Genomic DNA, 11,066 nt, shown 5'->3' on the forward strand with positions numbered 1-11,066 from the left:
TTTAACAGCCAGTGTTTATTCAGATTTACAAACACACATACCAATTTCTCTGCCTACCTTTCTTTATTTCTTTCTCATTTTAACTTTTTATTTCATGTTGGAGTATAGTTGGTTAACAAGTTTTGTTAGTTTCAGATGTACAGCAAAGTGATTCAGTTATACATATATCTAGTCTTTTTCAAATTCTTTTCCCATTTAAGTTGTTACATAACATTGAATAGAGTTCCCTGTGCTATAGAATAGATCCTTGGTGGGCTTCCATTTTAAATATAGCAGTGTGTACATGTCAGTCCCAGACTCCCTAACTAACCCTTCCTCGTTCCCCAAGTCCTTTCTTGCATACAATATAATTCACCCTTTTACAGTTACAATTCAGTAATTTTCAGCATATTCACAAGATTGTGCAATCACCACTATCCCCAAAGAAATCTGATACTCGTTACTGGTATTACCCCTACCTCCTATCCCTACACCCTCAGTTCAGTTCAGTTCCGTTGCTCAGTTGTGTCCAACTCTTTGCGACTCCATGGATTGTAGCATTCCAGGCTTCCCTGTCCATCACCAACTCCTGGAGCATCCTCAGGCTCATGTCTATTGAGTCAGTGATGCCATCCAACCATCTCATCCTCTGTCATCTCCTTCTCCTGACTTCAATCTTTCCTGGCATCAGGGTCTTTTCCAATGAGTCAGTTCTTCGCATTAGGTGGCCAAAGTATTGGAGTTTCAGCTTCAGCATCAGTCCTTCCAATGAATATTCAGGACTGATTTCCTTTAGGATTGACTGGTTGGATCTCCTTGCAGTCCAAGGGACTCTCAAGAGTCCTCTCCAACACCACAGTTCAAAAGCATCAATTCTTCTGCACTCAGCTTTCTTTCCCTAGCCCCTGGTAACCATTAATCTACTTCCTGTCTCTACCGATTTGCCTATTCTGGATATTTCATATAAATGGAATCATATAGTGTATGGCTTTTCGTGTCTAATTTCTTCCATTTAGCACAATGTTTTCAAGATTCATCCATGTTAGAATATGTACTTCAGTTCTTCATTCCTTCTTATGCCTTAATAATACTCCACTGTATGGATAAACTACGTTTTGTCTGTTCACTAGTTGGTGGACATTTGACTTATTTCTACTTTTTAGCGATTATACATAACGCTGCTATGAACATTTGTATCTGAGTATTTTTGTGGACATATGTTTTCAGTCCTCTTGGACATATACCTAGCAGTGGAAACCATTATTTCTTATATTCAGCACTGTGCTGATGCATGCTAAGTCACTTCAGTTGTGTCCAACTTTTTGCAACCCCATGGACTTAGCCTTCCAGGCTCCTCTGTCCACTGGGATTCTCCAGGCAAGAATAGTGGAGTGGGTAGCCATGCCCTCCTCCAGCAGATCTTCCCATCCCAGGAACTGAACCCACATCTCTTATGTCTGTCTCCTGCACTGGCAGGCGGATTTTTTTATCAGCAGGGACACCTGGGAAGCCCCATGTACTGATAGATAGTAACAATCAGCTCTCATGTGGTAGGGAGTAAGGGAGTTGTTTGGTTTTTTTTTATTCATTTTGGCTGCACTGGGTCTTCCTTGCTGCATGCAGGCTTTCACTAGTTGTGGAGAGCAGGAGCTACTCTCTAGTTACAGTGCACTGGGCTTCTCATTGTGGTGGATTCTCTTTGTGTAGAGTATGGGCTCTCAGGCTCACAGGTTTCAGTAGTTGTGGTGCATGGACTTAGTTGCCCTGTAGCATGGGGAATCTTCCCAGACCAGGAATCAAATCCTTGTCCCTTGCATTGACAGGTGGACTTTCATCCATTGTCCAAAGGGAGAGGTCCAAAGGTAGTCTTGATTTGTAGCATTTGTTGATCTCTGAGGTGCTCAAGCTATACTCAAGCTAGCAATATGACATCACTGAAATCTGGAGAAAGGAAAAAGATGCCCAGCAGCACACCGTTACACCATATTTCGACCATACAGATACGAGAGATATAAATAACCTCAAGAGGATAGATAGTAGCAAAGTTGTAGTAAAATAATTAAGAAGTGATACATTGTGAGGATTTTAAAGCTTTATTTTAAAGTAATTCATTTAAGTGTAAGTTAGTGTGATTTAACTTTTAGCAATGACTGTTTAACATCCAGTTCTCAAAATTCCTGAAATTTTAAGAGTTGGCTCTTTGGGCTGCTGTGAATGGACTCTAGCACCTTGCTTGCATCCCCCTCCTTACATCTAACTTATTTTTCTGGATTGAATTATTTTCTTCTTACTGAAGTGTATCCACTCATTTTCTTTCAGCAAAATTTGTGTAAGGTAAATTCATCATCTTCACTTGTCTGCAAATGGCTGAAAATTTGATGTCACTTATGAATTTAACTTGTACAGAATTGTAGTTTGAAGTTTATTCCCTTTCCACGTTTTTAAGATATTATCCTCTTGTATTCTGGTTTCCATTGTTGCTGATGAAAAGGCTGCTGTCATAGTTAACATCCCTTTTGGTAATCTGGCCCTTTTCACTGAGGGCTTTTATAGTTTTCTCTTTGCCTTGTGGTTTTGCAGTTTCATCAGGGTATGACTAGTTATGAAATTGTTGGTTCTGTTTCCCTGGAGAACCCTGACTTATATAGCTGTAATATTTTTAATAATGATTTTCCATCATTCCCTCTATTAAATCTTTCTGGAATTCCTATTAGACATCTGCTTGACTTTCTCTTTTTATCGCTTATATCTCTTAAATTCTTGTTCAGGTTTTTTATCTCTTTTCTCTCTTTTTATTCTGTTTTGGGTAATTTTCTCAAATTTCTCTTCTAAGTCCCTCTTCAGCTAGATCTATAGGTAGTTTAATATCCTCTGAGTTTTTAATTTCAGTGGTGGTGTCTTTCATTTCAGGAAGTTCTACATGGTTGTTTTTCAAATCTCCCCACTCTTATCCTCTTATACTATTCTGTTATTTTATTATGGCTTCTATTGCTTCTATTATATCTATTTTAATCATCCTAATTCATAATCTCTTTCAGATGGTTCTGTTTTTACCTTTCTTCTTTCTACTTTGTTATGTCGATTGACTCTCCATTCTGCTCATTTCTTTCCTCATGGGGTTGTCGCTTTGCTTTTTGTGAGCATCCTCATCAAGGATTGCTTTTTCATGTGGATCTGTAAGCCCTGAATTGTTAAGCACCCCGCAGAGCTATTTTGAATTCACTTCAGCCTAAACCTAAGAATTTTAATAGGTCTTACTTCAGCCCTAATCCAAGAATTTTATGTTAACTTATCTCAGTAGCTGTTTTCACATACAGGTAGAGTAAATTTAAACCCCCCATAAGCATTTGGCAGTGATTAGAGTTTCTGTTTCTCATGAGTGCCATTTTTTTCCCTACCCAAGGCCTCATCAGACATATAGCTTCCTTGAACTTCTCTGACCTTGGGATAGAGTTTTGCTAGTCTCATTTTCATGGAAGGGACAGAGCTTCCAATGTCAGGGCTTTTTGCAGTGGGCTCTGTTCCAACTTTCTTACTTGTCCAGGACCGAAGCTCCATCTCTACTCCTTGGTGTACAGTGTAACCCTGTACACCTGCAGCTCTCAGGATCTATAACTAAGTGTGAAATCTCTGCGGCAGCTCAGGCATATCACCTGTGCCCTGTTCTGGCTTTGAGTTTTCCATTTCTTTTTCATTTCTTATAGCTAGAGATTTCTCTTTATATTTTTTTCAAAATTGGCAATAAAAATATAACTTGTCTGTTATAGTTCATACAACATCTCCACGTGTCTATAGCTGCGGGGAGAACCCATCTATGTTAGGATAATTGGTCATGTTTCAAAGTTTCTCAGATCAGAAACAATCATCCTTTGAGGAAGACATTTATTGTCTCCATTTTGTGAGTGAGAAAACTGAAACTCAGAATGGTTGTCTACTTGCCAAAGCCATAAAACTTTAAATGGGATTTTTGTCCAATCTGTTTGCAAAATCCCATGCAAGATATCTAAGCGTCTTCAAGGTGACTTGGTACCACTGGCTTCTCTCCATTATTGACTTTTATGGATAATTCATCTCTGGCATTTTGCTGAAGCAAATACTCTGTAAAAGATTCTTCCTGTTTCTTTAGGTAAGGCTGTTTAGAAGAGAAGGGAAGGGAGTACAGTGCAGGTCATGGAAGCCAAGCTGTCCTGAGCCTGAGAGCCCTTGGTAGGAGCATTTGCCTGGAAGGAGGTGAAAGCCAACAGGCATTTCTGCTGGCATCCAGAAGCACCCCCAAACTCACTCGTGCAGTGGGTAGTGAAGGGGACATACCGAGAGTCCCGCACATTGTCTCTGGCTTGCCTCTGGAAAAAGGAAGAAGCCCAGGCAATGGCAAGACTTGCCTGTAAATTTTGCTGAATTTAGGGATGTCTCAGCAGAGACCATCACACTCTGAAGCTTTTCACTTTGTTCCTTAGACTAGCATACCTCTTGCCCCGTGCATCCTGCACAGAACCTGGCCCTGAGTGGGTGCCCTAAAAAGGTGATATGGGTCAATGAGTGTAACTGAGGAAAAAGAGGACACGTCAAATATTTACAGTGGAGGGACCTAATGAAGTGGACTGGTTACACAGGTGATAAGATAGGGGATGGAGAGGCAGCCCAGAGCTTAGGGAAACCACTGCTATCCATAAATCAAAGGGGCAGAGGGAGGAGGCAGTCTCACAGAGTATGGGGAGCCAGGAGATGGAAGCCACGTGGTCAGAAGCTTGAACCCTAGCACTGGGAGCAGGAGCCATTGAAAATGTGCAGCCAGAAATGCCACTGAGGCATATGGTGGTTGGGGGCAGGAGGCAAAGAACATCCCAGCCTCTTCCTTCCCACCCCCACCTAGCTCCAATCTCCTGCTAGTATGATACTTTCCCTAGGCCAAAGCCAGATGCACTGGAGCCTGGATTCCAAGCCTGAATGGATCAATGTCCCTGCAATACAGAGCACAACAGAGCAGAAGAAGGCTGAGGGGTGAGTCTGAGAAAAACAGGCCCAGGGTTGGCATGGAAGGAAAGAAAGAAGGAAAAAAGGAAAAGAAGAAAAGAAGACAAGCCTATGTGTAACATATGAGCACTCTAAAATACTTATTAAATATCCTTTTGCAATTGAAAAGGATTTTTCAGATAAAAAGTTGCCTTCCTTACAGAGTTGTAAGGAACAAATGACAAAATGGATGTAAATATCTTTTGAAAATTGCCAAGTGCTTCATAAATATGAGATGATCATCATTCATATCATTAGTTCTCTGAATGGAGGAACTGTGTTTGAAGAAGTGTATCAATGGAAACACTTCATAGGGCATCTTATTATGTATGGATATCTTTTATGCATGTGTATTAGAATATTATTAGCTGCAAGCAATAACTAGCAGTGACTTAACCAAATAGGTAGTCACTTTCTTACATAACAGAGGTGCTCCTTTGGCCTTTCCATCTAGATTACAAGATGATTGCAATGCCCAACCTTTACCTCCAAGATCAAGGCAGAAAAGGGTGGGGATGGCAAAACAGCTCAGATTTAGCAGTCCTGTTTCCTTAGGAAAGCAAAAGCTCTCCCAGTAACTCCCAGGCAAGTTTTACCTAAATCTCACTTGCCAGAACTGGGCTACACAATCACCCCTAAAGAAGTAGCAAGAGAGAAATAGCTTCTAGAGGGTCAAACAGCGGTGTCAGCCACATGCATATAAAGCACAGTACTGGGCACAGAGTAAGTGCTCGATACATGTTAGCTATTTTGTGTGACTGTGCATCTGTGTACATCTATGTTGGTGTGGGTCTATGTAGTTCCCATTTCTAACAATCCTGTGAAGTAAAATCATCTAGGTGCCTGCTCAGTTTCTCATCATGTGACCCCATCTCATCTTTGTGACCCCATGGACTGTAGCCTGCCAGGCACCTCTGTCCATGGAGTGGCTTGCCATGCTCTCCTGGAGGTGATCTTTCCGACCCAGGGTTAGAACTAGTGTCTCTCACATCTCCTGCATTGATAGGCAGCTTCTTTACCACTAGTGCCACCTGGGCGAGGTGGCTGAGTGGTTAAAGTGACAGACTGCTAATCCATTGTGTTCTGCATGCTGTAGGTTTGAATCCCATTCTTGAATGCTTGCCACTTCCGCAGCCTTTGTTGTTTTCCGGGAGCTTCCCCGGGGTCACTAGCGGTAAAAGAACCCTCCTGTCAATGCAGCAATGCTGGAGACACCCTCCCCCTAAACTGGCCCTTTAAGATCTTGGCCTTGGAGTCACATCAGGGCCAAGTGGGCTCGATGAAGAGAGAAAGTGGAACAGGACCAGCTCTGAAATGAATTGACGCCTGTTCCTGGGGCTATAATGATGAAGTCCTGGGTAGACAGATCATATACAAGCTAGACCCATGCCTCCTCCTGCCTGTAGTCACTTTGAATGGTCCTGTAGGGAGGCCTGGCACTTGTTATGATGATGCCACTTCTGCCCAAGAACTCCTGTGGGACTCCTCTTTACAAGTCACAAAAAGACCTCAATCTCATTACTGTAAAATTACACCTCATTTCTGACTCAAACCCAGCTGCAGCTCCTCATCTCATTTGCCATGAGTTCCAAATGGCTTTTGAGGCTGCTGAAAATAAAAAATCATTCCCCAAAGACAGAATTATATTGCAATTGAGGTGCAAAAGAGTGAACTTTCTGCTCTTAGGGCAATTTTCAAATCAAAAGTATAGAAATATTTACAGCAGTAAAAGATCTGTTCAAACAAATATACCCTCCTTAGGTTAATATCTTAGAAGAAGACAACTCTGTATGGTTGAATAATTTTTGCTGTGTTTAAGAAAAATTACCCATCCTAAGGGAAATTGTGAGAAGATCACTGTGGTTGGTAAAGATTCCAATGCGATAATACTAATTGTAGGTAAGGATACTGTAAGATGGGCACACTTATGCACTGCTGGAAGTATAAATTGGTTCTTAGAACAATTTGGCAGTGAGCATCAAGAACCAGCATAAGGAGTTTAAACCAGTTGACCTAGACATTTCATTTCTAGGAATCTTCCTGAGGGAAATAGTCAAAGATGTAGATAAAGACTTATTTGTACAGCTACTCATTTTATTTGGAAAAGCAGCAAAAAGAAGTAACTAGCCTAAATGTCTCTCAATGAGGAAACTGTCAGGTAAATTGTGGTCAACTCATTAAATGAAAATAGTGCAGCCATTTAAAATGATGTTTTTGAAGAATGTCAATGATGTGTTTATGTTCACAATGGAAAGATGCTAAAGCCAGACCGTGAAACCGCATGTATTATATAGTCCATTTTTACTTTCTATATGCTACAAAAAGGCTCAAGATATATTAAACATGTTACCAGTGGTTTTATCTGGGTGATGAAATTATAGGTGATTTAAAATTTTCTTCATTATACGTTTATATATACAATTTTGATCATTATAACTATAAATATTACTTTTATAATTAGAAAAATATGTATGATGAAAAGTACTTTTTAAGAAAGAAATGTGTTTAACTAGGAGAGAAGAAATCTGTCATCAAGAAGTTGATGGTTTAATGAAGGAAATGAGACACGTACACAAATTCATTACAAGGTAATAAGGGATCTAATGGATGCTCTACAAAGTGTGGAGGGAAGGATTAGCTCTGCCTGGGAGAGTTGAAGGTGAGTGAAAAGAGGTGCAGGGTCTTGAGGGATGAACTGGAGTTCTCTAGGGCTTTGTAAATTGTTGAGCACTGTGTGTGTATAAGTTAGTTTGGGGCCTTTATTATGACTGTCAAAGCTTACCTCATACAAAGCTCTCTTTCTTGTCTCTCTCCCATGCTCCCTAAAGCCCAGCATCCCTGGGACAGGAAGTAGAGGCAGTTAAATAGTCACACATCAGTGCTCCAGCAAGTGAACTGAGGTGCATCCAACGAAGAAACAGATTCAGGACCAGAGGACATAAAATTATCTGGGAGCAGGGCCAGGAAGGTGCTGGTGGGTAAACAGTTCCACCTTATTTGCCACCCTGTGGAAAGGCTATCCTTGCCTGGGGCCTCCCATCCTGAGTTATGGGGCCATCTCCATGTGGGGGATGGTAAAAACTGAGAACAAGCATCACACATCAGTTCATGATTTACATTGGCAGGAAATGGTGTGTCAGATGTCCTTACAGACTCCAGACAGGGTGGGGTAGAAAGGAGGGGTGTGATGAGGAGACCCCAAAGTGTGGCAAGAGATGATTTGTTTGGGAGACAGTCTTAGAAGCTCAAGGTTGGAAGAGATTTAAAAGCTGTCTTACTTAATCCTCCTGAAGCCCTTCTAACATCCTCATCATGTTGTCACCCTTCTTGGCCTTCAGGGAGCAGCTCGGAGACAACCTCTTCTATTACTTCCTATCTTAATTTCTCCAGCCTATGCTTTAGGTGAGACTTCCCAGGTGTCTCAGCAATAAAGAATCTGCCTGCCAATTCAGGAGATGCAAGAGACAGTGGGTTTGATTCCTGGGTCAGGAAGATCTCCTGGAGAAGGAAATGGCAACCCACTCCGGTATCCTTTTTTAAAATTTTTAATTTATTTATTTTAATTGGAAGCTAATTAGTTTACAATATTGTGGTGGGTTTTGCCATACATCAACGTGGATCAGCCACTGCTCCAATATTCTTGCGTGGGAAATTCCATGGACAGAGGACCCTGGCAGGCTACAGTCTATGGAGTCACAAAGAGTCAGACACGACTGAGCACGCATGTGCTTTAGGTATTTCTCAGTCAATTTTATGAGAAAAAAAATTAAATGCCAACAGTGCACCAGGCAGTGTGTTTATATTTCCTTGATGGCAGTATGCCTTCCTGAGCCTCCTGAAGTTTATTTATTTATTCAGGCAATAAACATGTATCAGACACCTACACTGTGTCAGGCAGTGCTCTAGATGCTGTGATAGAGTGAAGAGAAAAGCCAAGATCTCGTGTTCTCTTGGATCAGTCATTCTAGTGAAGGAGAAATACAAGAAACAGAGGAATAAATGAGAAAATACCAGGTTACAAATGTTAAGCAGTCATTTTGGGAAAATCTAAGGAAAGAACTTTCCATAAAAAGAGAGAAACTGATTCCAAAATCCCAGGGGATAATCGTTGCTTGTTCTAGAAACAAAAAGAACATCGTGTTATTGTGTGTGGAATACCCTTTTGTGTTCTAGCTACAAATGAAAATCTTCTCATTTTTCAGGACTTGGCCCAAACATTGCCTTTTTAGGCATATCTATCCTATTTCTTTACCCTAGGTAAGAGTGACCGTTGTGTCCTTTCCTCCCCACTGACTCAGAGCAGGCTTCTGTCAGCACACCTGTGATGATTTGCCATTCTTACCATACACACCAGGCTTCTCTGGTGGCTCAGGTTAAAGATTCCATCTGCAATGCCGAAGACACAGGAGACTTGGGTTCGATCCCTGGGTCGGGAAGATCCCCTGGAGGAGGGCATGGCAACCCACTCCAGTATTCTTGGCTGGTGAATCCCGTGGACAGAGGAGCCTGGTGGGCTACAGTCCGTAGGTTCACATGGAGTTGGACATGACTGAAAGGACTTAGCATGCACACGCATGTGCCATACTATATAGCATTGCTGCTACCTAGTGGACCTGTCTCATTGCTGGCAGAACTTCTTTTCTTAAATCCCTAGAGCCTGGCCCAGAGTATGTGATTGGTAAACATTTGTTTGCTGAATACATGAACTCTCACATAGCACTTTCTTAGAACCTCCCTGGTGATGCTTATTCAGAATTGGCAACCCTTTTTTGATCAGTGCTAGGCCCTGTACCCTGTTCTTTCAACTCTGCAACCTCTTATAAGCTTCATGATTACCCAGTGCAGTGTTTTTATCCCATTCTGTAGTTAAAACTCAGAGAATCAGGGTGACTTCTGCAATGACTCAGAAATAAGAATCAGAGCTAAGATTTGAACCTCAGTCTTCTTGATGGCAAATCTCAACACTTCATTTTCTGTGTTGCAACCATTATGCATTAGTTCATCTGTGGACCTGTCCTCTGTTTTCCCCTAGTTAACTGTTTTCCTTAGGGAAGGATCTGTACTTGACTCCATTCTGTATTCCCCAGTGCTATGTATTCCCCAGAACTGTGCTATGTATTTAAGACACACTCAATACAAATCTCCAAGGAGGGAAAAGAAAGAATGAATGTGTGAATGAATGCTTCACCCAAAGTGGATCAACATCTGATATCAGTTCAAAGGATGCTGATGTGCCAGAGGAGATGTTTCTGAGGAGAGAGGCCGTCCCAGATACTTCTGCACCCGTCTGGAAAAGCCGAGTGTGCTGTCTCCACACTAAAGCACTCATTTCTCAGAAATCACACCTTTCACTCGGTGTACATCTCAGCAGGCAGGCAGGGGCACAGAGGAGAACATGCATGGCTTCCAATGAGTTGGGAAAATGAGGTTAGGTTTCGATTCAGATAGTTATTTGTGTTTTCTGGGTCTGCACGGTCGATAAATTTTCAACGAGCAGTGATTCTGTTCCTCATCTTTCATTGCTTTATGGGACTTCAGGGAATGAAAGCATAACATCCTGCTTTCCCATAAGTTCTCTGGCCGCTACCCTGGCACCAATTAAAGACATGTCCATGCAATTAATCAAAACCAATTTGGAAGCACTCTGGCACTGCTCCTCTGATGTGCTGTCTGCTCCACATACAGTAGTTCCTCAGCCGCAGTGATGGAGCCAGGCACATAGGAGCTTTTGATGAACTGGTTGTGCTGGCCCCAAGTGTTAACTATGTCATCTGACATGACTAATGAGGCTCCCAACTTGATCCATGTGAGCGGGGCAGCCCTGCCGTCTGGAGGAGGCTCAGTTTCCATGGCCAGCCTGGGAAGAGGCTGCGACGTGCGGGGTACACACTCCATCATGTCAGCTGGAGTCCTGGAGGCCTCTAGCGTTGGAGCTGAGAGTCGTCCACAAGGAGGATGATGGAAATTGTGGGCCAGGCTCTATGCTGGGCGCTGGTGGGAATGTGACCCGATTTAAACTTCTAGCTCAGCCTCCTCATTTTACAGACATGGAAACCAAGACCCAGCAAAAGTGA

General features: G+C 42.1%; 1 protein-coding gene across 1 annotated transcript in view; it reads left to right on the top strand.

Moving 5' to 3' along the window:
• The window catches only part of GVQW3 (GVQW motif containing 3), a 28,517-nt gene extending 17,767 nt beyond the window's left edge, over positions 1–10,750 (top strand). The window contains exon 2 of the mRNA XM_020892763.2: positions 10,437–10,750. Coding sequence (XP_020748422.1) covers positions 10,437–10,697 — 261 coding nt within the window. The 3' untranslated portion in view covers positions 10,698–10,750. The remainder of the gene's footprint in view (positions 1–10,436) is intronic.
• The last annotated feature ends 316 nt before the right edge of the window (positions 10,751–11,066 follow it).

Source organism: Odocoileus virginianus, chromosome 10 (genome assembly GCF_023699985.2).
Source record: "Odocoileus virginianus isolate 20LAN1187 ecotype Illinois chromosome 10, Ovbor_1.2, whole genome shotgun sequence".
In the NCBI taxonomy this organism is placed as follows: domain Eukaryota; kingdom Metazoa; phylum Chordata; class Mammalia; order Artiodactyla; family Cervidae; genus Odocoileus; species Odocoileus virginianus.